This window comes from Rhinopithecus roxellana, chromosome 20 (genome assembly GCF_007565055.1).
Source record: "Rhinopithecus roxellana isolate Shanxi Qingling chromosome 20, ASM756505v1, whole genome shotgun sequence".
Classification (NCBI taxonomy): domain Eukaryota; kingdom Metazoa; phylum Chordata; class Mammalia; order Primates; family Cercopithecidae; genus Rhinopithecus; species Rhinopithecus roxellana.
In genome coordinates this window covers 73,090,179-73,117,518 of record NC_044568.1, presented here as the reverse complement: position 1 = coordinate 73,117,518, position 27,340 = coordinate 73,090,179, and the positions used below count along the sequence as shown (strand labels likewise).

At 56.2% G+C, this 27,340-nt stretch overlaps 2 protein-coding genes across 9 annotated transcripts in view; one reads left to right on the top strand and one right to left on the bottom strand.

The window, feature by feature from the left end:
• Positions 1–1,213: 1,213 nt before the first annotated feature.
• MPG (N-methylpurine DNA glycosylase) lies at positions 1,214–8,461 on the top strand. Of its 2 annotated transcripts, XM_030924693.1 has the most exons (5): positions 1,253–1,387; positions 1,714–2,420; positions 2,515–2,748; positions 5,635–5,839; positions 8,016–8,461. In XM_030924693.1, exons 2-5 carry the CDS (start codon positions 2,382–2,384, stop codon positions 8,390–8,392), a joined length of 855 nt encoding a protein of 284 aa, XP_030780553.1. In that variant the 5' UTR covers positions 1,253–1,387; positions 1,714–2,381; the 3' UTR covers positions 8,393–8,461. The 2 variants fall into 2 exon arrangements, with proteins under 2 accessions (XP_010380164.2, XP_030780553.1); XM_010381862.2 differs by lacking the exon at positions 1,714–2,420 and having other exon boundaries at positions 1,214–1,387.
• The window catches only part of NPRL3 (NPR3 like, GATOR1 complex subunit), a 61,990-nt gene continuing 37,392 nt past the window's right edge, over positions 2,743–27,340 (bottom strand). For 3 of the 7 annotated variants that reach the window (XR_004055383.1, XR_004055387.1, XR_004055386.1), the window contains exons 7-15: positions 23,228–23,365; positions 21,204–21,360; positions 16,228–16,334; positions 15,585–15,714; positions 12,097–12,337; positions 11,051–11,243; positions 9,576–9,778; positions 4,872–4,941; positions 2,743–2,921 (exon numbers count right to left, since the gene is read on the bottom strand). Coding sequence is in view for 2 of the 7 variants with exons in the window: in XM_030924692.1 (XP_030780552.1) it covers positions 9,613–9,778; positions 11,051–11,243; positions 12,097–12,337; positions 15,585–15,714; positions 16,228–16,334; positions 21,204–21,360; positions 23,228–23,365 (1,132 nt within the window). In the remaining 5 variants the exon portion in view is untranslated. Of the gene's footprint in view, positions 2,922–3,041; positions 3,188–4,871; positions 4,942–9,201; positions 9,779–11,050; positions 11,244–12,096; positions 12,338–15,584; positions 15,715–16,227; positions 16,335–21,203; positions 21,361–23,227; positions 23,366–27,340 lie in introns of those variants that run through there. The other 4 variants (XR_004055384.1, XR_004055385.1, XM_030924692.1 and 1 more) reach the window with 4 other exon arrangements.

Here is a 27,340-nt window from a genome sequence, read left to right as displayed (position 1 = left end):
GAGGAGACGACGCAGTTGGAGACCAGGGTCCTGCTCTGTTAGCCTTTCTGTGCGTAGGACCACGTGCCACACTCATCTGAAGGCTCCAGACACATGGCCCATGCATCTGTCCTGCCTAGCGTCTCCCAGCTGACACAGCCAGGCACCCAATTGCTCAAGGCCTTTTCAGGTGCCCCTTTCCAGGACTAGGGTCACACAAATCAAAGACACCTGAGGAAAGGCCCCTCGAGGGTTTTTGTATGGTAGAGGTGGATTGTGGGGTGGGATTGTGCCTGCCATAGGGGAGGGGCCCTGCAGACCCAGATAAACCCCCAAGTGGCCAGAAGTGGGGGATGGCTCTGCTGGGTGCTGGGGCTGCCATGAGCCATGGGAGCCAGCAGTGTGCCCAGCTCCCTCGGGGCCCGTCCCCTAGGCCCTTCTTTCCACTGGGCCAAGCACCGTCCCTGCCCCTGCCTAAGGGCATGGATCTGACTTGAGAGGTAGTGAGAGGTTACAGGCCGCTGGGCCTTGGGGAGGCCTCAGAAGGCTGCGCACTGACAGGCTGTGTTCAGGTCTGGCCTCAGTCTCTAGAAGGGACTGGCTGCGCTCCAGCAGGCCCAACCCAGAAAGTGAGCGAACTCCCTTCAACATCCTTGGGCGGAAAGAGGGATGGGGACTCTGCGGCAGAGGCAGAATCCGCGCCGCTCCCTCCTTCCTTCCCCCCACCAGGCTGTGACAACCCCGGACCAGGGGCGGGGGCTTCCGCACAGGCCTGGAGCCCACTTCCTGGATAAGGACTCCCCGGCCCACTCCAGACTAGGGCTGGGGCGGTCTTCCAGGCGCGCACTCCGCAGACACCACACCGGAAAACACGTCTGCGGCCTGCCCCCTCCCCCAAAGCACGACCACTCCGCCCCGGCCCCTCGAGGACCCACTCAGGTTCACGATTGGCCCGTCCTCTTGGGTGGTCTGACCACCCGCTGGTGGAGTGGGCTCTGAGGCCGCCAGGCGACCAGGGCGCAGGCGGGGACGGACAGCGGGTCATTGGGAGGGGCGCCGGGGCACAGTGGGGTGCTCGCCCCAACCCCACCTGCCCCTTCCCCGCTGTCGCTCCGCAGGCGCCGAATCAGGCCCGGGCCTGGGTCAAGAACTGGCGGTGGGCGCTGGAAAGAGGATCCACCTCCGTGTGGTCTGCCCCGCCCCGGAGGCGCAGCCCGTTCGCGGCACTCACTGGCCCCCCTTCCCGGCTTCCGTCCCGTTCTGCGCAGGCGCCGCTCCGCCCCGGTCCCAGCGGTGCTTCCGGGGTCAGCGGCGGCTGGGGTCGGCGGCTGCTGGTCTCTGTGCCGGGGTCCGAGCCCCACGAAGCCCCGACCCGAGCTGCCGGATGCCTGCGCGCAGCGGGGCCCAGGTGAGCGCGCGCCTCGGCCGCCCCGCGGAACAGACGCGCCCACCCCAAGGCGCAGCAGCGAGCGCGGCCGCCGGAGCGGGAGTACCGGGGACGGGCGTACCGCCCACCGCCCTGAGGGTTGGGGCAGAGCCAGAGCGTAGGCCAAGGGCCAAGCTCGGGCCGAAGACAGGGGCCGCAGCGCCCGGGGGCAGAGCCCACGGCGCGTTGGCAGCGCGGCCCGAGTGCGGAGACGGTCACGTCAGCGTCCTTTCCAGGCCGACTGGCAGTCTCCGTTCGACATGAACGTCAGCACTCCCGTTAAAAATAATGCATCTCTCCCATGCCAGGAGGACTTAGGTGCTGCTGAAGACCAGCCCTCCGGGTGCTGCCAGGCCGACGCTGACCCGCCCCCTTTATCTTCCCTCCTCCTTTGCCCCAGGACAGCTGAGGATGTGTGGTCAGGTTCTCCCTACACATGAGGAGGCCACAGGTGGGAGGCTGGGGGCCTGCTGGGTCTCAGCAGACCCTCCTAGTCCCTCAGGAGACCTTACCTTTGCCCCACTTGTTCGTTATCCAACCTGGGCCATGAAGCAGAGAACAGTTAGGGACCCTGAGTACCCCGGTACTCACCCGTCCCTGTGTGTCAGGCCTTGGGGGCCATTCCAAGGATTCTGACACACTGGGATCCCTGCTAAGGCCCTGCCAAAGTCCTGGCTGTGTTTTGAATTCCTGGTAAGGGTTGGATGAAAGGGCAGGGTTCCAGAAACCAGCTCAGACGTTTGCTTGGGACCTGCATGATGAGTGGGAATCAGAGGGCACCAGCCCTGCTGTCCCAGGCTCCGGCCACCATTTGCTCTCCAGGTCGTGCAGCCTGAACCCCCATGCTGTGCAGCTCGCACATATGTGGGGCAGAGCAGCCACCCTGCCACCACCAGCAGCAGCCGTCCATCAGATGTAATCATTTTCTGAGGCCTCGAGTGTGTCGAGGTGTTTGTGCCTTATAACTACCCACAGGATGGTCACCCCCGCTTTGCAGATGAAGAAACCGAAGCAGGTGGTCAAATCCAGTCCTTGCACTTCCTGAGCCTGACCTTACCACACAGCTGTCTTCTATTCGGATGCTTATTTATTTATTTTTCCCATTACAGTTTTCCCGAAGGATGGGGCAAAAAAAGCAGCGACTAGCCAAAGCAGAGCAGCCATACAGCCCGTCTGACACAGCCCAGGCACCTTGCCCCAAGGAGCCCTGTTTGGGACCACCCACCACCCTGGGCCCATACCGCAGCATCTATTTCTCAAGCCCAAAGGGCCACCTTACCCGACTGGGGTTGGAGTTTTTCGACCAGCCGGCAGTCCCCCTGGCCCGGGCATTTCTGGGACAGGTAATGTGAACATAGCAACATGGTCTCTCCTAAAATGCCTGTCACTGCAGTTGTCCCTGAAGCCCTGTCCGCTGCCTGCTGGACTTGGCCCTCAGTTAGTCCTCCTTGTCCTCGTGCAATTAGCTGCTTTGCTCACACGGGTCACTGGATAGCTCCTCTCAGTTGCCTGAGATCTGGGAAGAATGTGGAGATTGTCAGTGTTGTTTGCCCAGGGTGCAGCAGGGGTGCCACTGTCTTCCCCCCCGGCTTCGGGCATCTAGGGCAGGAGCACTTGCACTGTTAGCCTTCCTCACCTGGAATCCACCGCAGTTTTTCCACACTTGGGAACTGTGGCTGTAGCCAGTGTTTGGCTGCCCCTTCCCACTGTAGTGGCTCTCAGTGCAGTGCTGGCTTCCCAGGGCCCCTGCAGCTCAGTGTAGGTCCAGGATCTGGGCTCTGCCTATCAGACTTGGAGTAAGCAGGGACTGCCCAGGGCCCATCCTGGTGGGCCTGCGGTGCAGGCTGTCCCCATAAGCAAATGCTCACACCATGGCATCTTGGCTGGATCTGTTGGGAGCACCGTCTGGGTGGTGGTCCTTAATGCCAAAGCCCCAGGCCTGCCTTTCTGGTTCTCCAGAGGCTCCAAGGCCTTCTCTTTGTCCTTTAATGAGCCTACTTTTACGTTATAATCACCAAGAAGAGCCAGAAGAGAAATACCAGTGGCAGGAATTGGGTGCTAAAGGAGCAGACCCTAGAATGTGGGCTTGATCTCGTGGAGAACAAACAACATTCTGTCCCCATGTGGATCCTTCTAAAAGCACCTTAAATGGGCATTTGTGGCCAGGCATGGTGGCTCATGCCGGTAATCCCGGCACTGTGGGAACCCGAGGTGGGGAGATCACGAGGTCAGGAGATCGCGACCATCCTGGCTAACACAGTGAAACCCTGTCTCTACTAAAAATACAAAAACAATTAGCCAGGCGTGGTGGCAGGTGCCTGTAGTCGCAGCTACTCAGGAGGCTGAAGCAACAGAATGGCGTGAACCTGGGAGGTGGAGCTTGCAGTGAGCCAAGATCGCGCCATTGCGTTCCAGCCTGGGCGACAGAGTGAGACTCTGTCTCAAGAAAAAAAAAAAAATTAGCCCGGTGTGGTGGGGTGGGTGCCTGTAGTCCCAGCTACTCGGGAGGCTGAGGCAGGAGAATCGCTTGAACCCAGGAGGCAGAGGTTGCAGTGAGCTGAGATCACGCCATTGCACTCCAGCCTGGGTGACAGTGCGAGACTTTGTCTCAAAAATAATAAATATGATGGGCATTTGTGACACAACAAAACGGTAGATGTGGCAGGTGCGTCGTAGGAGCAGGGCAAGGGCCCAGCATGGCATCAGGGACCACAATACGTTTGTCTCTATTCAGCATCCTTGGCAGGCCACAGTCATGCCCACCTGAGCCCACTGGTGGACAAGATGATGTCCAGGAGAGAAGAGGGTATTTCACCATGTGTCCCTTGGATTAGGACAGCCCTCTCCATAACCTCCCAGTGGATGCCCTTGCAGACCCCTCAACCAGGCTTGGGTCATGCACTCATCCCTAAAAGGGTCACTACAGTGAGTTGCCATGAAATTCCAGGGCCACTCTCTGGGCTGAGGAGGGTGTGGTGTCCCCCAGGAGGCTCTGCCAGCAAGGAAGAGAGTGTGTGTGTTGGCATTGGGGGTGGGGTGAGAGGCCCCAGTATCTGCCATTGGTGGAAATGGTATCAGAGTGAAATCCAGATCAGAAATTTGGGATGGAAAAGGAAACCGTGAGAAAAGGGCTGTGGGAACCTCCTCTCCAGAATGGTAGTTGGGCTTCCCCAGTGTGCCCCCATGGAGGCAGAGGAGTGTGCGGCGTGAAGCCCCTGGAGGGGCATTCCCTCTCAGCTCCAGGGAAGATGGAACAGGGCCACCCTTTCTCCCCTGGACGTGGTCTGGCCAAGCCTGGCCTGTTCACTTCTGTCCTCACAGTTCTCGATGCCTAAGGATTTCTGGGCTTCCAGCACAGGCACTGACCCCTTCTTCCCTCCACCCTATCTCCAGGAAGGCCTCCTGAATGCTCCCCCAGCAAGCATCTGAGCTCCAGTGCCCCTCCTCCCCAGCCCATGATACTGACCATGGCCTCTGGCACCACAAGGCTTCCTGGGCTGTGAAGGTGGTCCGGCTCTCCAGCTGACACCTCTGGCCTAAAAACGAGACAGGTGCTGGGGATGTGGCTGGTCCCAAGTGCTCTGCTGTTAACTCGGGCTCCAAGCACTGAGGGCACAACTGTTGGCTGTTACCAAGACCATGGTCCAGGCTGGGGCACCGTGGAGCAGCTGGGCCTACTGCTCAGAAAGGCCTTAGAGCTGGACGGTGGGAGCTTAGTATGAGGGTCCCTTGTGGCCACCTCAGCAGCCCAGGTTTAGGGGACCTCACAGGCTCTGGGATTTCCCAGGGAGCTGGTGTGGGGACATCCTTGGGGTCCTGTGCCTTCCACGATGCCTGGCCTCATGCTGAATGCTGATGGTCTTTGCAAGGGTACTTGGGAAAGGAGGAAGCTGGGGAATGGAGGGCCCTGCTGAGAGGACTTGGAGGTTGACCTGCAAGGTGAATCCACCACTGCTGGTTCCCAGCCCCGCCCTGGCTGTGGCCTGAGGTGTCTTCGGCCTGCGGTCTCCTGGTCTAGCAGGACTGGAGGAGACAACTGGTGCCCTCAACAGCCATATTCAGACTCAGCAGGAGCAAGAGAAGAGGCAGGATGGAGACGGGGCAAGGTCCCTGGCTAGACCTGGGCAGCTGACACACACTGAGCTGGGGAGATGAGGTCCAGGCTGGGCACTGTTAGGGTGAGTGGACCCCATCCCTTCCTGCCCTGAGCAGAAACTGACTTCGCACAGGTCCTAGTCCGGCGACTTCCTAATGGCACAGAACTCCGAGGCCGCATCGTGGAGACTGAGGCATACCTGGGGCCAGAGGATGAAGCTGCCCACTCAAGGGGTGGCCGGCAGACCCCCCGCAACCGAGGCATGTTCATGAAGCCGGGGACCCTGTATGTGTACATCATTTATGGCATGTACTTCTGCATGAACATCTCCAGCCAGGGTGAGCAGTGCTGGGGCATGGGGGGTTGGCGGTTGAGGGGGCTGGAGGGCTGGCAGAGCCCCGTCAACTACCAGCCAGGGGACCAGCAGGAGGACTGAGGTGGGGCAGATATTTGAGCAAGGAAGTGCCATTTCCAGGGCCAGGTCAGGGTTTCAGGAGCTCTGGCTGCATTGATGGGGCAAGGCTGGTTAGAGGAGTAGAAAAGGTTGGTTGGGGCCAGTCGTGGTGGCTCACACCTGTAATCCCAGCACTTTGGGAGGCTAAGGCAGGCAGATTACCTGAGGTCAGGAGTTCAACACCAGCCCCGCCAACATGGTAAAACTCCGTCTCTACCAAAAATACAAAAATTAGATGGTCATGGTGGTGGGCACCTGAAATCCCAGCTACTAGTGAGGCTGAGGCAGGAGAATCACTTGAACCCGGGAGGTAGAGGTTGTGGTGAGCCGAGATCACGCCACCGCACTTCAGCCTGGGTGACAAGAGCGAAACTCCATCTCAAAATAAAAAGAAAGGGTTGGTTGGAGTGGAGGCAGAAAGGAGGCCGAGGACACAGGTGTCACCTGCCCTTGATGGAGGCAGCACATGAGGATTAGAAGCTAGTTTGAGAAGAGGATGATCGCAGTGCTAAGAGCAGAGTGGTCAGGTTGCCAAGGATGGAGCAGTGGGCACAGCAGCGGGGAGTTAGGGTGGGCATAGAAGTAGGCGAGGACAGGGAGATTTGGCAAGAAGAGATCAAAGGGGTCGTATTTTTGTCAGGATGTGGGACTTGGATGTGTTGCGTGTGAAGGAGCCAGGGCAGGGGGTGTGGTGATGAGGGCAGCCAGGCTTTGACTCTTTTCCAGGCGGCTCTGGGGGCTCAGTGAGACTGTGAGGGGCATGTGTCTTGCACCCACAGGGATGTAGAGGGTCCCGCTCCTTCCTACTGAGGTGGGTCAGGGTGGGCGGCGGGCGCCCCACCTGGTGAGCTGGAAGCAGCGTGGGAATCACAGAATGGACGGGAACTTAAAGGCTTTGCTTGGCCTTGATTTTAGCTTGAAATACTTTTGACAACTGGCTGGTCAAGGGTATCTGCTCAGAGGAGTGCCGCACTTGCTGGCTTGGCCGGAGGGCATGGCTTTGTCCACTAGTGCTCGCCCCTGGCTGCTGATGCAGAGGCTCACATGGCCACAGCCCAAGAGTGGGGACTGGCTTGGCCACCTCTGGGCTAAGCCTCTGACTCCCAGGTGGCTGGGAGGGCCAGGGGTGCACAGGTGAGTCACAGCAGGTGTCTCCAGGGAGCTGCCTTGCTGGAGGGCTAGGGCTCCTCTGGCCAGGGTCCAGGTCATCATTGTCCCCAGCTGGGAATCCAAGGGACCTTTCCAAACTTGCAGGGCAGAGGAAATTCGGGTATCTGTGCTTGAGTGAGCCCCTGGGCCCAGGAGCCTTTACTTGCTGTCTCTGCTTCTCAAGTGGCCTGGCCTGGTGAGGGAGGGGCTAGGTTGAAGGAAGGATCCCAAGGGAGGTGAGGGGGGCTTCGCCAGCCTTCTCCTGCCCTGCCTGTGCAGGGTGTGGCAGTCAGTCTTTCCACTGAGTCACTGCATGGGCTCTCCCAACATCCGGTGCACACTGGCAGCTGCTCTAAGCCAACCCCTAGCCCCCACCACTTGACCAACACAGATATGCTGAGTGGGTGAGGCAGAAGAGGAGCCCTGGGGCCTGGCTAGGCCCAAGGTTTCCTGCTTCCTGACAGAATGATCGCAACCAAGGACTGGCTCTCTGGAGCTTCCTTTGCTGGCCTCATAGCTGCTGCCAATCACAAGACCAGGGGAATCCAAGTAGAAAGGAGCTGATATCCGGCATTCGTCATGTGTTTTTGACAGTCTGGCTTTGTGGGGGCGGCAACAGTGGTGGAGGCGCTGCCTGGTGGTGGCAGCCAGAGGTGCCCACAGGAGGCACACCTCGTGGTGCAGGCATGGAGGATGGCAAGGCAGGCAGAGGGGTCTGGACACAGTGAGGTGCAGCCCCCTCCCACCAGGTCAGACCCAGTAGATGGTGCAGGTGCACAGAGCAGGTCCCTGGCCCAGGCAGGAAGGCAGCTGCACCCTCCCTGCAGCACGGGATGTCTGGATGTGCACTAGGGCAGAGAGGACAGGAGCCTAGGGAGGCTCCACTTCCAGATTGTCCATCTATCCCACAGGCGACGGGGCTTGCGTCTTGCTGCGAGCGCTGGAGCCCCTGGAAGGTCTGGAGACCATGCGTCAGCTTCGCAGCACCCTCCGGAAAGGCACCGCCAGCCGTGTCCTCAAGGACCGTGAGCTCTGCAGTGGCCCCTCCAAGCTGTGCCAGGCCCTGGCCATTAACAAGAGCTTTGACCAGAGGGACCTGGCACAGGATGAAGCTATATGGCTGGAGCGTGGTCCCCTGGAGCCCAGTGAGCCAGCTGTAGTGACAGCAGCCCGGGTGGGCATTGGCTATGCAGGGGAGTGGGCCCGGAAACCCCTCCGCTTCTATATCCGGGGCAGCCCCTGGGTCAGTGTGGTCGACAGAGTGGCTGAGCAGAACACACAGGCCTAAGCAAAGGGCCTGCCCAGACAATATTTTTTAATTGTTTAAAAAACAAATAAATGTTTTATTTCTAGAAAACTGCACTTTAGCCAGAGCTCTTCTAGGTGATCAGCACATGTCTGGAGCCAGCTCTTCCTCCAGGACACGAGGGCTGGGGGCCCTGAGTACATAGCGCCAGACCCAGTGTGGATGCTGGGGAGAATCATCAGTGTGGGAGCAGAGAGCCCCCGAGGGTGGGGTCCTGCACAGTGGGCCATGCCTCCACCAGCAAGATGTGCACAGCCGCCTGTAATCCCAGCACTTTGGGAGGCCGAGATGGGCGGATCACGAGGTCAGGAGATCGAGGCCATCCTGGCTAACATGGTGAAACCCCGTCTCTACTAAAAATACAAAAAAAAAAAAAAAAAATAGCCGGGCGAGGTGGCGGGCGCCTGTAGTCCCAGCTACTCCGGAGGCTGAGGCAGGAGAATGGCGTAAACCCGGGAGGCGGAACTTGCAGTGAGCTGAGATCCGGCCACTGCACTCCAGCCCAGGCGACAGAGCAAGACTCCGTCTCAAAAAAAAAAAAAAAAAAAAAGATGTGCACAGCCTAGCAGGGGAGCTCAGGCCCTCGCGGCCCATATGGTCAGGACCAGGTCACAGCTTGGCTATGAGCCTGTTTCTGGCTTCCATGGGCTGTGGTGAGGGCTGGGCCAGGAAAGGCTCATGGCAGCCTGGGAGGAAGAAGTGCATGGCAGACAGAGGTGGTGCTGAGGACAGGGCCACAGGGCACTTCACAAATGGAAGGCTGTCAGAGAGACGGGGACAGGCCACACAAGTGTTTCAGCACATTCTTCAGGGTGGCCACAGAGGGGGGTTCCAGGGAGCAGGTGTAGGGACAAAAGGAGGGTCTGAGAAACGCACAGCCCACATATGGGCCTAGAAGGATGCAGCCCTCACCCAGACAGGAGTTCTGGCAGGCCCCCTCCAGTGTGGAGACGCCTACACATGCGGCGAGGACTGGAGGGAAGCATAGGAAAGTGGAGGGCAGCGGCCCCACAGCTGAACCACCAGGGGCCAGTACAGCAGGGCTCTGCAGGCTTCACTGGGCCATGGCCGGCCGGCTGGCATCCACCCAGTGCCAGGCCTCAGGACTAAGAGGGCTCAGCCTCAGCAGGGAGGAAGCCCTGGGTGGGAAGATGCGAGTGCCCACCTGCACACCCCAGCAGCCTTCCGCCCTCCGCCTGGGCTCAGGGAAGCAGAGCCTGGAAGACGGCAATCACGGGGTCCTCGTGGGTGGTCACCACCAGCACGCTGCGGAACTTGTCAAACAGCATGAGCAGCTGGGAGCGCCGAGTGTTCTCGTTGTACATAATCTCCTCTAGGTGGTGGCGGCCTCGGAAGTAGTGAAGGAGCCTGGAAGGGATGAGTGGGCGTGAGCCCAACCTGACGCTAGCCCCCAAAGGCCTCTGCTGAATAGCTACTGGTGGGAATCAACTGAGCTGCCCACAGGCCTGAGCAGAGCTGGCAGTGAAGGCCAGGGAGGCAGGCCTCCAGGACCGCATGCCCACCATAGTCCTGCTGACCAGCAGGTGGGCAAAGTGGGTCCAGGAGGAAAGACAGCTGTTCACACCCAGAGCTGCCCCAGCCTCCTTTGTCCTGACGTTGGGATCAGGGGTCTGCTGGTGGCTTCTTTTTCATGCTATGGTGAGTCCCACATAGCTCTGGAGTCAAAAGGTCACTCCTTTTTTTTTTGTTTTGAGAGAGGGAGTCTCACTGTCACCCAGGCTGGAGTGCAGTGGCTCGATCTCGGCTCAGTGCAACCTCCACCTCCCAGATTCAAGCGATTCCCCTGCCTCAGCTTCCCAAGTAAGCTGGGACTACAGGAGTGTGCTACCACACCTGCCTAATTTTTGTATTTTTTAGTAGAGACAGGGTTTCACTATATTTTGGCCAGGCTGGTCTCAAACTCCTGACTTCAGGTGATTCACCCACCTTGGCCTCCCAAAGTGCTGGGATTACAAGTGTGAGCCACTGTGCCTGGCCTGCCTTTTTTTTTTTTTTTTTTTTTTTTATGTCACCATCATTTGGAAAATCACTGCTTTAGGGTGGTTTCTGCAACTGAGGCTGGCACAGAGGATGCTAGGATGCAGGTGAGACCTGGACCAGCTGCTCAGAAGCATTGCAAGTGGTTCTCTCAAGGGCCTGGAGTGTGGTTCTTAACAGGGAACTCAGTCCCTGACAACCTGACCACTCCCGGAAAAGTGTGTCGCTACACTATCCCCCACATCAGGGTGGGGCTGACAGAGACCACTGAGCCACGTCACCTATAACGTGGGGGATACTGGGTGCCCCCAGGGCTTAGAGTCCTGGGAAACACCTGCCAAGTCTCATGAGGGTGAGAACTTGGTACTGCCTCTCAAGGGACAAGAAATATCTAAGAAGTAGTGGAGAGCAAAGAGGCCCAAAAACAGGCACGCCAGGCCCACAGCCCGGGGTCTTGGTGACAAGCTGCATCCCCATGCCTGGGCAGTGGCACCTGCCCCTACACACCTGAATGCAGAGACTCCATCTCGAACAGGGCCCCATTTGTTCTCAGTGGATTTGGTCCTGTTGCGTACGTCCCTATCCACTTTCTGCCCTGACCCTGCAACTGGCCCCAGTCCCAACGGGTCAACCTGCACCCACCTGGCAAACATGCGGAGGTCCTCAGGGTTCTGGGCTGCGGGTACACTGAGGATGGCTGCGCGTTCATTCTCTGACAGGCTGGCCAGCAGGTTTTCTGTCATCCTCTGGTTCAGTGGTGAGTCCCCGCTGGGAAGCAGCTCTGCGCTGGAGTTGTCCATACTGGGGCTGGTGAGGGTCATGTCATCGCTGCTGGCTGTGGGGGCCATGGGTCAGGGTAACCAAGTGAAATTCCAAGACACCCAGGGGAACAGCGAGGGCAGAGCCAGCAGTCAGCCTCCAATGACACCCCTAATTCCCACAAGGGCCCTATCTGGTGCCCCAGCTGCAACATCTGCCTGCAAGCATCCGCGGCTGCCCCGCCTCCTGGGTGTGACACACGCCCCTCATAGGGCTGACTTGGGAAATGGGTAGCCTCCCCTCTGGGAGCACCCTCAAGGGACCTGAACAGAGGTGCAATGTGTGCCCCACAAACACCCCATGGTGGGCCTGGGCATCTTGCCCCTCACCCAGGATGGAGGACAAAGCACCCCGGACAAAGCACCCCAGGCAGGCGGGGTCCTCACATGAAGCCTGAAGCCTACAGCCAGACCTCAGCCAGGGGAGGACTTCCAAAGTCTTCCACCCCCTTCCTTCCCCAAGCCTGGGGACCTGGGACCTGGCAAAAGGCTGCTGCCCTCGAGCCACACTGGCCATGACAGCTCTTCTGGGGCACAGAGGTGTCAGCTGTCCTGGTAGTGGTGTGAGATCCTGCTCTGATCCCAGGCTGGGGCAGAGATTCCAGCACTGATGTGGTGGGCTGGGAGCTGCTCCTGACTCTAGCAAGCCTGCTGAAGAGCCTGGAGGCAGAGCTGCCACCTCAGAGTCATGGTGGCGCTAGGAGACAGCAGAGGTGTCTCCACGGGGGACACGAGGCGCGTGCCTGTGCATGTATGTGTGCAGCCATGTGGAGGCCCCTCAACACTCACAGCAGGGCCCATGTTGAGCCTCCTGGGCACCACCCCCAAGCATCTCCCCTGACTATCACAGCAATGCCCTGGGGGCCCTACTTGGGGAGCCAAAGCTGAGGGCGTTGGGCGTGCTGAGGCTGCGACCGCCGACCCGGGCAGTGAAGGGGACATCATCCTCTCGCGGGCGGGGCTCCTCCTCGCTGGGTGAGGCCATCAGGCAGACATAGGTGTGCAGCTGGATGAGAAGCCGGCGCTGCAGCATCCACACCACCATCTGGATAAGCTGGGTCTGCGGGTGGCAGCAGGTGAGGCTGGTCCCCCTTCCCACTCCAACTTCTTCCTGGGGGATCAGGGAGCCATGGCCCTAGACATGGCCACAGCACACTCCCTGTGCTGACTCACAGCAGAAAGACCCTCTTCTCAGAAAGGGAGCCCCCAGCTGCCAGCCAGCTCTGCAAGGCCGGCTCACACTCCTGGGAAGGGAGAGGGGCCAGGGGACATCTGGATCACACTTGCATGGGCTCCCACCACACACCTGGGCCGCCCGGCATCTGGCTGAGGAGCAGGACCTGAGATGTGGAGGCCCCCTGTGACCGCTGCTCTGAGCAAATCCCCCACACTGTGCTGCTGCAGCTGCCCCTGTGCCTCCTCTCTCCTTCGGCCCACTGGCCCTGTAGTTGGTCCCAGCCAGCCAGTCCACCTCCAGACAAGCCCAGACATTGTTTAGAAAGAGGCTGTGGGCAGGCACCCTGAGAGCAGAAAGTCCTGTCCTTGGATCTACCTGAAAGTCCACCCTGAGCACAAGGGTGGATCCACAAGAAAGCTGAAGCCAGTGACCCTGGGCTTGGGGGTGAAGCACCCCCCCCATCCCCACCGTGAGAAGGTACGTCCTGGCCAGGCCGTCCAGTGTCTCTGGGTTAGCAGGTGGGGCTGGCAGTGAGGAGCAGTGAGGAGCCCTGTGCCAGGTCGAGTTCAGTCCCCGTGAGAAAGCACTGCCCAGACACAGGCGTTGAGGAGTGAGGAGTGTGACACAGCATCAGTGTCCTCAGATACACATCTGTCTCCTCATCTCTGGGAGGGCTGACAAGGAGCTGCTGGCCAGTGTTACCTCCTGGGAGGGGCTGGGGAACTGGGGATGGGAATGGGGGATATACTCCAGGTAAGTAAGAAGAAGACCTGGTCAAAAGGACTGCAAAATATCCAGACTTAACGCGAAATTAAGAAATAAAACAGATGGGGCTGGGCGTGGTGGCTCACGCTTGTAATCCCAGCACTTTGGGAGGCCGAGGCGGGTGGATCACTTGAGCTCAGGGGTTCAAGACCAGCCTTGCCAACATGGTGAAACCCCATCTCTACTAAAAATATAAAAATTAGCTGGGCATGGTGGTGCATGCTTGTAATCCCAGCTACTTGGGAGGCTGAGGAAGGAGAATCACTTGAACCCGGTAGGCGGAGGTTGCAATGAGCCAAGATCATGCCACTGCACTTCAGCCTGGACAACAGAGCAAGTTTGTTTCTTTTTCTTTGTTTTTTTAATACTTTACTTACTTATTTATTTATTTATTTTTTGAGATGGAGTTTCGCTCTTTTTGCACAGGCTGGAGTGCAATGGTGCAATCTCAGCTCACCGCAACCTCCGCCTCCCGGGTTCAAGCAATTCTCCTGCCTCAGCCTCTCGAGTAGCTAGGATTATAGGCATGCGCCACCATGCCTAGTTAATTTTTGTATTTTTAGTAGACACAGGGGTTCTTTTTTTTTTTTTTTTTTTGATACAGAGTCTCGCTGTGTCGCCCAGGCTGGAGTGCAGTGGCCGGATCTCAGCTCACTGCAAGCTCTGCCTCCCGGGTTTATGCCATTCTCCTGCCTCAGCCTCCCGAGTAGCTGGGACTACAGGCGCCCGCCACCTCGCCTGGTTAGTTTTTTGTATTTTTTAGTAGAGATGGGGTTTCACCATGTTAGCCAGGATGGTCTCGATCTCCTGACCTCGTGATCCGCCCGATCTCCTGACCTCGTGATCGCCCGTCAGGCATGAGCCACCGCGCCCGGCCAACAGAGCAAGTTTCTATATCAAAACAATAAAAAAAGCTGGGCATGGTGGCTCACACCTATAATCCCAGCACTTTGAGAGGATGAGGTGGGTGGATCACCTGAGGTCAGGAGTTCGAGACCACCCTGGTCAACATGGTGAAACCCCGTCTCTACTAAAAATACAAAAAAATTAGCCAGGCATGGTGGCAGGCATCTGTAATCCCGGCTACTTGGGAGGCTGGCAGGAGACTGCTTGAACCCGGGAGACAATGGTTGCAGTGAGCCGAGATCATGCCATTGCACTCCAGCCTGGAGTGCAATCAAAAATAAATAAAATCAATGAACAAAAAATAAAACCGAGGGGCTTCCCAGCACTGGAGCCCAGGCAGAACCTGGCTCCATCTAGGCCCTTGACAAGGCCTGGAGCAACCACTCAGTCATGGCCTGGAAAAGCCACCCCGTCATCTAGACCACAGGAGGCCTCTGGGATGGAAGCACCAGCAGCTCCTTCCTAAGCACTGGCCCAAGAGAAGGGGTGCAGAGAGTGCCTCTTATTCAGCTAATACAACCTGGCTCAGCTCCCAGAAACCAAGGGCTCAATGAAAGACCGCACTAAGAACTCTGTCAGGTTTGGCGTCCAAAGGAGCTGAAAAACCAGAATCTTATTCTCATTCACAATTTGAGAACGGAAAGGGTTTGACTTTAAGGACTGGTTTTGCCTAATAGATCTGGCACTTACTCAAATACTTTTGGAGACGAAGACGTGAGAACACCCAGTTCGTCTGTCTCCAACACTCTATCCTATCTGGCCCTGCTCTGAGTCTCTGCCCAGAACTCAGTGGAGGGGAGGATGGCAAAGCCACCTCAGCACGAGGCTGTGACACCTGCAGCCCACAGGGGAAGCCACTGGCCCTGCTACAGATACCGGTGCACCAGTCCATCCCACAGATCTGCAGGAGGCCTCCTATCCCCCAGCCACTCCTAGCTCCCAACCTGCCTGCCCGCTGCCCTGACCCAGGCCCACTAGGGTCCTCTCTAGGCTCTCTTGGATGAGGAGATTCTGGGGACCAGTGACCCCAGAACTCATACCCACAGACCCTGTGGCCACCTGAACCATGGCAGGGAGTGAAGGCAGAAGCAAAACTCTCAGAGGTCAGGCCCTGGCCCAGTGAGAACAAAGCTGCCTTTGCACCCTCATCTGTAGGCAGTCCCCAGTCCCAAAGGGGTACATGGCAGGTCTGTAGGGCCAGAAAAGGTAAGCGCTCTCCTGCCAAGCTTAACTCAGTTCTAACCCTAAAAACTGCCTGCCACAGCCAGGGTGGGCTCTATGGGGAGGTGACAACTGCCCAAGTGTTGGGTCACTGGCCAAGCATCTGCAGGTGGCCTGGCAGCTGACTTTTGGGCCCTGCTGAGCACATAGCACTTGCATGGCAAGCCCCCAAAACCAAGGAGAAGCAGGTGGCAGTGGTGAGGGCTCAGATCAGAACCAAGAGCCAGGCAGGTAGTGCCTATCCACTACGCACCTGCCACTCCAGGCTCCTTGAGCTTCTGTGACTCACCTCCTGCACAGCGGGGGCCAGGGGATTCCTAAATTCTGATAAGGAGACCGGCAAGGAGAACTTGGCAAGGACGGATGGCAGGTCATGAGATGGGAACTGATGGGAGAACTGCTCGGCCAGCGGGGAGTACCTGGAGGCAGACAAGCATGCCAGTGAGTGCAGCAGAACCCCCAACGTGTTCTCAGATCCCCCCACTGTGTTCTCAACACTGGCCTCAGTGGGCAGCAGAGAAGCAAAGTGTGGCAGGTGGGCCAGGATGGTGCAATGAGGGCAGAACGGTATGACGCCAGGCAGGCCTCCAGGTGCACAGAGCCTGGGCACTTCCCCTTGAGCAGCAGCAGGAACCATGGGCACAGTTCACCCTGCATCTCACCTCTGATCCCTCAAGGTGGATTAGGAGAGCCAGCCTGGAGGAGGGGGCCCGGCATAAGGGGGATACAGGAGAGTCACACAGCACAGAGCCAGACCAGAATTGGGACCTGGGCACACTGGTGGCCAGGAGTTAGGCTGAAGTGAGAGCCTCGCCTTGGGGCTTCCACAGCCTTTGGTGCCTGGCCAACACAGAGAACAGCATCTGGAGGGCCCTGCCGGCCTCACCCCTTCCCACTCAGGGCTCCAGGCTCTGGCAGCCAGCAGCACTCACAGACATGCGCTGGCATTGGGAGACAGCATGTAGACGTTGTTCTCACACAGCGGGTAGATGATGATGGCCTTGCCCCAGTACACCAGATGAGCTGCAAGCTGGAAAACCTGCAGGAAGAGGGGAAGCTGCAAGGGCCATGCCTGAGGCTGGCCCACTGGAAGCTGTCAGAAGCTCCCAGCATGGGTGGCCATGGCCTACCAGCCCGGAGAAGCTGGTCCCAGGCTCGTGCAGAACACACCTGGCAGCTATGGCCCAAGACTTCCTCCCTAATGTGGAACAGCACCTTCCCAACCTCTCACTAGGATGTGCGGCACAGCCAGCACACAGCACACAGTACTTTCTGTGAGCAATGGCTTTTTTTTTTTTTTTTTTGAGACAGTCTTGCTCTGTCATCCAGGCTAGAGTGCAGTGGTGCAATCTCAGCTCACTGCAACCTCTGCCTCCCAGGTTCAAGCGATTCTCCTGCCTCAGCCTCCCGAGTAGCTGGGATTACAGGCACCTGCCACCATGCCCGGCTAATTTTTGTATTTTTAGTAAAGACAGGGTTTCACCATGTTGGCCAGGTTGGTCTCGATTTCCTGACCTCGTGATCCACCCGCCTCAGCCTCCCAAAGTGTTGGATTACAGGCATGAGCCACTGTACCTGGCCACAATGGCCTTTTTATCTCTGCTCCCTGTGCTGTTTGGTGCCACTGTTTTCCCATCCTGTACTGTCTTGACTCCCACTGAAGAATGGTGGTCTCAGGCCAGAAGCATGGGAATGTCTGGGGTGATGGGAACACAGGGTTGGCCCAGCTGGGCAGGGGTCTTAGCTGGATGTACTGGCAGGGCACAGCCCTCTCGTACCCCGTAAAACTCCAGCACAGCCTTGCCCCAATGATGGGTGTGGAGTCACTCAGCGTGCCACCCCTACATACCCAAAGGCCCCAGGTCTGCCCCATGTGCCTTGTCTTCCACAGAGACCCCCTCCCAGCTTTGCTCTTGTGGACCCTTGAACAGCAGGAAAACACAAACACACCCAAAACCCCTTCCAAAGGAAAGTTCAGGCCTGAGGTCTGAGCACAGCTCCACAGCACTTCATGAAAAGGTGTGTGCAATCCTAAGCACTTGCACTTCTGCCTCTGCATCACCTCAAGACACCACTCCATCCTCTTGGCCAGTAGGCCTCTGCGGGGGTGAGTCACCCCTGCCTGGACACAGTGCTGCCTGCTGCTAAGGACGCTTACACCTCAGCTCAGAAAACAGGGCCTCCAGACTGAGTACAGTGGCTCATGCCTGTAGTCCTAGCATTTTGGGAGGGCAAGGCAGGAGGATCACCTGAACCTCAGAGTTCAAGACCAGCCTGGGCGATATAGTGAGACCCTCATCTCTACCAAAAATTTTTATTTAATTAGCCGTGCACTGCGGCACATGCCTGTAGTCCCAGCTACTCGGAGGCTGAGACAGGAGGACTGCTTGAACCTGGAAGGTGGGGGTTGCTGTGAGCCGAGATTGTGCGAGTGGTGCCTCCAATGGCACCGCCAACCCCAGCATGGCAGGTTTCAGTTCCATCAACAGCATGCCCTGTTCCCTCACCCCACATGCCACTGGCATGTGCTCTCTCAAAAAGACACACCCACTTTCCCCCAGCTCTGCTCAGCATAGTGGTCTCCACCTCCTGCCTCTCCCTGCAGCAGCCTCTCCAAGTTGCTGTCCATTCTGGAAATCAAAAGTCCAAAATCAGTACTTCAGGGCCAGCATAAGGTGCCAGCAGGACCAGGCTCCCTCTGGAAGCTCCAGAGAGAATTCGTCCTGCCTCTTCAACTGCCAGTGTCTCTTGGCTTGCGGCCACATCACTCCACTCTGCCTCTGTGGTCATGTCGCTGCCTCTTTTTAGTCAGAGCTTCCTCTGCCTCCCTCTGATGAGGGCCTTGGTGACTACATTTAGGGCTTAACAGGATGATCTTCTCATCTCAAGATCTTTAACTTAGTAACATCTCCAAAGTGCCACATGAGTTCACATTCATAGATTTTGGGGATTAGGATATGTATGTCTGTGGGGGCTGTTATTCAGCCAATCACAACGAATGTACAGCACGATCCTAATTTTCATAATACAAAATAAAATGTTTGTATACACACACACACAGACACACACAGACATAAAAAACCTGGAGGGATCTAGGTTACCTGTGGGATATGGGACTGTGGGAACTTTTTGTGTCTATAATTTGTGTAGTGTTTGAAGTCTTATAACATTAATTTTATCATGACAAACCCAAAATTTACTTGTAGATTCTCTCTGGATTGATGTAAACATGAATTTTATTTTATTTATTTTTATTTTTTTATTTTTTTATTGTATTTTATTTTATATATTTTTTGTCTTGTCTTGTCCTGTCCTGTCCTGTCCTGTCCTGTCTTGTATTTTTTGGGACTGGGTCTTGCTCTTTTGCCCAGACTGGAGTGTGTGCAATCACAACTCACTGCAGCCTCGAACGCCAGGGCTCAAGTGATCCTCCCACCTCAGCCTCCTGAGTAGCTGGGACCACAGGCACACACCACCATGCCCAGCTAATTATTTAATTTTCTGTAAAGACAGGGTCTTCCTATGTTGTCCAGGCTGGTCGTGACCTCCTGGGTTTAGGCAGTCCTCCTGCCTCATCCTCCCAAAGTGCTGGGATTATATGCATGAGCCACTGCACCCAGCCACATAAGGGACTTTAAACTACCTGGTGACATTCACACCTAAGGCAGATGCTCCCCAGGGGACTATCTCCAGGAAACAGAGTGACCCATCAGGGATGGGCCCCAGGGGCTTCTGCACTGCCACACCAGCAGCAAAACTCTGCTGACCTGCAGCAGAGAGAGCAGGGAAGGGTTACAGAGGAAAACAATGACAGCCTTCCCTCTCCCCAGTCAAGGCCATGGCAGGGAAGTGAAGGGGACATCAAAGGGAGACCAAAGCTTTGTCCAAGGAGACTGACAGCAAGGGTGAGAGGCACAGTGTCCACACAAACTCCTGCCAGACAACCTCAGAAGAAGACATCAAAGCTTTGTCCAAGGAGACTCTGACAGCAAGGATGAGAGGCACAGTGTCCAGCACAAACTCCTGCCAGACAGCCTCAGGGAAGCCAGGCCCAGCTTCTTTCAAAAGCTCAACACAGGCCCTGTGAACAGCCACACGCATTTACCACGTGGCCGGTGCTCATCAGGACATGGGGGGTCACTGACTCCCTCACTCTGCAGGGTTGTATGGAGCAATGAGTTCTTTTAAAATTCTGTGTCTTCTGGATGCTATGAAGGTGGGCAGCACATGGTCTTTACTGGGTCCTGTCCAGCCCACGAAGTCCAAAGGCACAGCTGGGCATGGTGCCTCATGCCTATTAATCCCAGCACTTTAGGAGGCCAAGGTGTTATGATCACTTGAGCCCAGGAGTTTGATGCCAGCCAGGGCAACCTAGGGAGACCCCATCTCTACCAAAAAAAAAAAAAAAAAAAAATGAGCCAGGCGCACACCTGTAGTCTCAGCTGCTTGGAAGGACGCTTGAGCCTGGGTGAACCATGATGGCACCACTGCATGCCAGCCTGGGAGACAGAGCAAGAACCTGTCTCAAAAGAAAAAAGAAATACAAGGGCACAATCTGGTAAAAGGTCTCACAGAGGATAAAGGGTCCCTGAGATACAGAGGCGGGAAAGACTTACTCTCAAAGACAGAATCCAAAAAGGCTGCTTTTGGGGAAAAGTGGCCTGAGAGTCAGGCCTTGCCGGACAAGTTCCCCTAACGTGCTAAGAAGCAAAGGCCTGTTTCATAGTCCAAAGCATGGAAGCTCAGCCAGAGGGACCCAGGCGGGCCCACCTCACGCCTGGGTTCCTTGGCAGCCTCTGCTGCCCCCTGGTGGCCATGCTGTGCACACCGCCACCAGACGAGGGCGCCACCCACAGGCACCACCTGCTCCGCCCTTAGGCAACACTTCAATGGTCCCGTGGCTCTGGGCCACTTCACATGACTAGCAGCCACAGATGACCCCATGACCTGTTGGCCACCCCATCAGCAGCCCCTGCTTCTGATTTCTCCCTGTGCTTTTTTTTTTTTTGGAAACAGAGTCGCCCAGGCTGGAGAGCAGTGGCACGATCTCAGCTCACTGCAACCTCTGCCTCCCAGTGATCCTCCCACCTCATACCCCCAAGTAGCTGGGACTACAGGTACATGCCACCATGCCCAGCTATTTTTCTTTCTTTTTTTCTGTATTTTCTGTAGAGATGGGGCATTGCCATGTTGCTGAGGCTGGTCTCAAAGTCCTAGGCTCAAGCGCTCCACCTGCCTTGGCCTCCTGAAGGGCTGGGATGACAGGCATGAGCCACCATGCCCAGCCTTCCCTGTGCTTTTCCTCCCACGCTCCACCCACACTCCAACCAGATCTGCAGACACAGCTGAGGGGCCCTCCATCTAATCAGAAAGGGCAGCCCTCTGCATGGACAGGCCCATGAGCATGTGGCTCAGCAAAGAAAGGGCATCTTGTACAGAGTGCACAGGCCAACACATGTGCACACACAGCGGGTAAGGCCACCAGGTTAGGTCTTTGTTCTGCATATGGGAGGGCCCTGCATCCAAGCTTCCTGCCCTCAGTTCCCATATGCTTGTTAATCACCACTGTGAGGGCCCCACGACCCTGCCCGCTCCTGCCCTGCCCACCCACTAGCTCTGGTGTCTCGACCTCCAATATTGGGAGCACCCCAGTCCTTTCTCTCACAGACTTGTCTTACCTCTCTGAGACAGAAGAACAAGTCAGTCCCATGGCTCATTCACAAAGCCATGGTCTGACTCAGATGCCAAAACCTCCAGCCATCCCAGGGACTGGCCTCACCCCATGGTGGGCTGTGCCACAGCTCTCAGCTGGACAGAGCCCCTGTGGATGTAGTGTGGCAGATGGCCTGCCTTTCCTGATGCCCCAGCACCTGCCACATGTCACCCATTCAGGCCCCCAGAGCTATACCTGCAGCAAGGCCAGGTCCGCATCCTGAGCTAGCTGCTGCAAGTTCTTCACAGCAGATGTGGTCTTGATCACCCGAACTAGGGCAGGGGAGCAGTCGATAGGAAGCTCCCCCAGCAAGGACTTCTCATCACTGAGCAGCAGCAGGGCGTGGTAGGGGCTGCAAAACAATCACCTGTTACGGAACACACGAAGTACAGGAACCTGCACCAGGTATGCACCAGGTATGCACCTGGGACACAAACGTGCAGCTGGAGCCTCCCGGCCCTCAACTGCAGAGAGAAGGGCCAAGAGCGGGATCTGAGAAAAGGGCAGTGGTCTGTTCAGAGGCCTTCACAAAATCTGCCAAGGATTGGCTCATGTCTGTAATCGTGGCACTTTGGGAGGCCAAGGCAGGCAGTCACGTGAGGTCAGGAGTTTGAGACCAACCTGGCCAACATGGTGAAACCCCATTTCTACTAAAAATACAAAAATTAGCCAGGTGTGGTTGCACCCACCTGGGGTCCCAGCTACTCAGGAGGCTGAGGCAGTAGAATCGCTTGAGCCTGGGAGGCGGAGGTTGCAGTGAGCCGAGATTGCGCCATTGCACTCCAGCCTGGCGAGAGCGAGACTCTGTCTCAAAAACAACAAAAACAAAAACCTGCAAGGATTATGTCACCCTCAGAAAAAAACACATGACAGAAGTGGGGAAGGTTTGAAGACTGGACTCCATATCCCACCGCAGAGACGCCCAGCAAACATTTGTTGATTGAAGAAATGAATGAATCTTTCCTAAGGAAATTGTCCCAAATATGAGAAAAGCAAAATCCCCTTCACAGACTAAGAACAGAAGTACGTTAAAATATGCTTAGCTAAGATTGAAAGAAAAGAGCACAAACTGGGGAGGGTGGAACTAGGCAGCGCTTTGCTTTCTGTCATTTCCAAATTTCAACAATGTGCCCAGATACATTTTTATAATTAAAAAATGTTCAAGGAACTGGGGGACTTGGGAATGGGTGGTGCCAGAAGACTGGGCTCAGTTCTTTCCTTGCAGAAAATCAATGAAATTGCCAGGGCACGGTGGCTCATGCCTGTAATCCCAGCACTTTGGCAGGCCGAGGTGGGTGGATCATGAGGTCAGGAGTTCAAGACCAGCCTGGCCAACATGGTGAAACCCCATCTCTACCAAAAATACAAAAATTAGCCAGGTGTGGTGGTGTGCACCCATAATCCCAGCTACTCAGGAGGCTGAGGCAGGAGAATCGCTTGAACCCAGGAGACAGAGGCTGCAGTGAATGGAGATTGCGCCACTGCACTCGAGCTCAGAACAAAGACTCCGTTTCAAAAAAGAAAAAAGAAAAAACAAAGTCAATTAAATTAAGAAAGTATACTTTGGGAGGCCGAGATGGGCGGATCACCTGAGGTCAGGAGTTCGAGACTAGCCTGGCCAACATGGTGAAACCCTGTCTCTACTAAAAATACCAAAAAAATTAGCCGGGCATGGCAGCGGGCGCCTGTAATCCCAGCTACTTGGGAGGCTGAGGCAGGAGAATCGCTTGAACCCAGGAGGTAGAGGTAGCGGTGAGCTGAGATCGCGCCACTGCACTCCAGCCTGGGCGATAAGAGCAAAACTCCGTCTTTCTCTCTCTCACACACACACAAAGAAAAAGAAAGTAACTGAGATCCCACAAGTGCTGACTGAAATGCAAAAGACTGGGGTCCCCACCGGGGGCAACACCATCAAGATGAAGTCCCTTCAGCCCTCCAGCTTCCCCCAGGACACTCAGCCCCACATCCAGGCTGCCCTGCCCAGGCCTAAGGTGGTGCCAGAAGGGCCCAGGGGAAACCTGGGATTGGTCATTTCTGGACACAACTAGATACAAAACTATGTGTTTTAACGTCTATAAACAGCAGAGCCCCACCTGCCAGCTTCCGCAGAGGGAAGAAGAAAAGAGAATTTTTGGAACAAAGTTAAGTGGTAAAATCTCAGGCAGAAGCTAAAGGGAAGGGCCCTGGCAAGGAGTGAGCACGTGGGGATGGGCACTCACCGGATGGCTTTCAGGCTCCGTTCGATGGCCTCTGGGGGGATCAGGCTGGAGGCTGCATAGTGGATCTTGTGGGGCAGGCAGAAGCTCACCTCCAGCCAGCTGTTGATGTGAAGCCGAACCACACCTGACGTGCACAGGCTGCAGAGAGTGGGTGCTGTTACCCCTTCACACAAACTTTCCAACCATGCACACAGATCAGAAAACACCCTGCTCAATGGTGCTGATTCCCCTGCTGTTGAGAGGAAACTGCAGGCGGAGACCTGGGCAGGAGCGCATCTCTTAAGATCACATTATGTTTAAGAAAAGAAAATATGGGGGCCGGGCGCGGTGGCTCACACCTGTAATCCCAGCACTTTGGGAGGCCGAGGTGGGTGGATCATGAGGTCAGCAGTTCGAGACCAGCCTGGCCAACATGGTGAAATCCTGTCTCTACTAAAAATACAAAAATCAGCCAGGCGTGGTGGCACACACCTGTAGTCCCAGCTACTCGAGAGGCTGAGGCAGGAGAATCGCTTGAACCCAGGAGGCAGAGGTTGCAGTGAGCTGAGATCGTGCCACTGCACTCCAACCTGAGCAACAAGGCAAGACTGTCTCAAAAAAAAAAAAAAGAAGAAGAAGAAGAAGAAAGAAGAAATACATTTCTGGCTAGTCCTGGAATCTGCAGTCCAACCAGACTGCCAGGGCTTGAGAGAAGCCGTAGCCCTGTCCTAGAGACTCAGTGTACTAGAGGCACTCTAACTCAGGCCCCTGCCCGTCCAGACCCCTGACAGACACCCAACACCCAGAATACATCCTCCCCGTGAATGGGCCTGCCCTGCACACCTTATGAAGACCCAGTCACAAGTGCACGTCCAGGCAGAGCAGTGGCTGTCTCAGGGGGAGAGGAGGGCAGGGAAGGAGTGCCAAGTCCCCCCAGAGTGTTCCAGTGGTGAGAAGCACACAGTGCCCACCTCCCTGCACTCTGCAGATGCCCACAGCACCCTAGTTCCAGTGCATGTGGATACCAAGTGATCACCACAAGCCAACCGTCCTAGCCAGCCCCAACACTTCATTACCACGGAAACCCTCTCACTCCACATTCTATCAGTAACGGAAACTTGGTTCTTTCAGGTCCCAAAGCTTGCTCAGGCCACACATAGCAACACCATCCCAGATTCCTTCTTTCTTTCACAAGCCACTTTAAACCATCAGCAAATCCTGTCCGCTCCACCTGCAGGGATGTCCAAAATTCAGGCCTTTTCAGCACCACCAGGCCCAAGACACCCAGAGCACTGGCCCCTCTGCCTACCCCTCCCCACACTCCCACCTGGACAGTCCCAGCCATGGGCCTGCAACACCTACGTTCCTGTGACCTCACCTCCGGTGCCCAGTCACTCAGGTCCAGCTGTGCTCAGGGCCCTGGCATTTGCCCCTGCCCATGAACTCTCTGCAGATACCAAGGCTCCTTTACTCCATCGGTCTCCACTCAAGTGTCACATTCTCCGTGAAGCCATCCCTGAGTCCAAGCCCACTGGCACTCCAACCCCTGACCTGCTGCCTAATGCTGTCTCCCCAGCCAGAACTCACTCCTGAGGAGGTGGTTTGTGGGTTTCATTCTCTGCTCTCTACACATTGTAAAATGTGTCGGGCATGTAGGCACAGAGCTGCATTTCCTGAATGAAGTCAAGGAACACACTGCCCTCCCTGTGTACACTGTCTTTCCTAGGAAGCCCTGCCCCAAGAACGGGCTCCACATTGGGGATGCGGCCCACGTCATCCCCTGGGGGAACCACACAAAACAAGGAAGGAGTTGTTTTCGCCAGGAGCTTCTAAAACTCCCTGATGGAGAAACCAAGGCCCCCACCCTGCTCCACCGCTCACCACAAAGCCCCTGTGCCTTAAATAAGAGCCAATAGCACTTGTTCTATGACACAGAGGAGATGCAACTGCTCGAGCAAAGCTGTCTGCAGCTGGCCTCACCGCATCCCTCGGGGCTCCAGGCACCAGGGGTGGGATCTCCACCGACTCTTGCCAAGGCCTGGCCACTCGAAGTAGCCGGCACCTTCCTTGTGTCTTGCACAGGGAACACAGCCTGTAAAGCCTCACAGTGACACCAGTTCTAAAATAGAAGCAAAACACACACAAGTTCTTCTCCAAACTGCCCACTTCTACAGCACCTCCCCCCATCATGTTTCCTCTGTTCACTGCCCCACCACCCAGGAGAGCAGCCAACTGGTGCTTTTCCCATCACCCCCTGACCCTATTCCGCTATTCTCAGCTCCCAGTTGGCAGGACAGGCCAACACACTCACATCCGGCTAAGTCCGGGAGGCTTGGCCAGACTTCTAGCTGCCCCAGGCCAGAAGGTACAAACGGCCCCTCCAACGTCTCTCAGGACACATCAATATGGGTGCTGAGAGACCACCACAGCCCCAAGGTCCCAGAGGAGGGTACCAGTCTCAGCTTCTTCCAGAACTGTATGCTAACCAAGTATGTCAGAGCAGACAGAGGCTCCCAGAACCTTACCTCTCTTTGGTCAGGGTCTTTGCAGGGTGAAAAACTCATATCAAACCCTGAGAAATGTCCCAGCCTCTAAGGAATTAAAGATCATACCAGGAGAGATTTGTCCAGGGGATCCAGGTTAGTTACTCAACTTGAGTGAGCATTAGTTAGAATCTTGGCATCTGTATGCAACAGGGAAGAAAGCACAAGCAAGAGGTGGCCCCATGCACTGTGCTGTCACCATCTGGGTCAGAAAGGAGGGCCACTGGAAATAAACGGCCTATTTTTTTTTTTCTTTCTTCTGAGACAGGGTCTCACTGTTGCTCAGGCTGGAGTGCAGTGGTGCCATCTCCGCTCACTGTAGCCTCGATCTCCCGGGCTCAAGACAAACTCCCAGGTAGCTGGGACTACAGACATGTACCACCATGCCCGGGTATTTTTTTTTTCTAAGAGACGGGGTCTCACTATGTTGTCCAGGCTAGTCTCAAACTCCCGGGCACCATGGCTTTTCAAAGTGCTGAGATTACAGGCATGAGCCACTGCCCCCACCCAAGGCCTTTCTGTTTCTGTCCTATTTAGGATGCAGCTCAAAGTAGCTGTTGGGACACCACAGAATCAGAATACTGAGGGTCCTATCGTTTCAAAGGTAGCTGTCCTTGCTCCGCCTAGGAGCACAGTAAGGCCTTATGACAAGTGCTGTGGCTCCCAGCACCGGCTTAGGTACTTGGAGTGCAGCAGGGAAGAAAACAACTTGGCTGCTCCGCACGTTGGGGGCTTCATTTGGTGGCATCAAGACAGACACGTAGGCCGGGCACAGTGGCTCACGCCTGTAATCCCAGCACTTCGGGAGGCCGAGGCGGGCAGATCACGATGTCAGGAGATCAAGACTATCCTGGCTAACACGGTGAAACCCCATCTCTACTAAAAATACAAAAAAATTAGCCGGGCGAGGTGGCGGGCGCCTGTAGTCCAAGCTACTCAGGAGGCTGAGTCAGGAGAATGGCGTGAACCCGGGAGGCGGAGCTTGCAGTGAGCCGAGATCACACCACTGCACTCCAGCCTGGGCGACAGAGTGAGACTCTGCCTCAAAAAAGAAAAAAAAAAAAAAAAAAAGGCAGACACATAATTGGCCGGGCGCGGCAGCTCACGCCTGTAATCCCAAAACCTGGGAGGCCAGGTGGGCGGATCACTTGAGGTCAGGAGTTCAAGACCAGCCTGGCCAACATGGTGAAACCCCGTCTCTACTAAAAATACAAAAATTAGGCCGGGCGCAGTGGCTCACACCTGTAATCCCAACACTTTGGGAGGCTGAGGCAGGCGGATCACCTGAGGTCAGGAGTTCCAGACCAGACTGACCAACAGGGAGAAACCCCATCTCTACTAAAAGTACAAAATTAGCTGGGCGTGGTGGCGCATGCCTGTAATCCCAGCTACTCAGGAGGCTGAGACAGGATAATCACTTGAAGCCGGGAGGCAGAGGTAGAAGTGGAGGTTGCAGTGAGCTGAGATCGTGCCACTGCACTCCAGCCTGGGCAACAAGAGTGCAACTCCATCTAAAAAAAAAAAAAAAATTAGCCGGGTATAGTGGCAGGCACCTGTAATCCCAGCTACTTCGGAGGCTGAGGCAGGAGAA

What these genes read in the sequence shown, in the direction of transcription:
- MPG (XM_030924693.1), top strand. Translation starts at nt 2,382, where the DNA reads ATGGTCACCCCCGCTTTGCAGATGAAGAAACCGAAGCAG. An exon ending in AGATGAAGAAACCGAAGCAG is followed by an intron (nt 2,421 to 2,514) that starts GTGGTCAAATCC and finishes TTCCCATTACAG; the next exon opens with TTTTCCCGAAGGATGGGGCA. An exon ending in CATGAACATCTCCAGCCAGG is followed by an intron (nt 5,840 to 8,015) that starts GTGAGCAGTGCT and finishes TCTATCCCACAG; the next exon opens with GCGACGGGGCTTGCGTCTTG.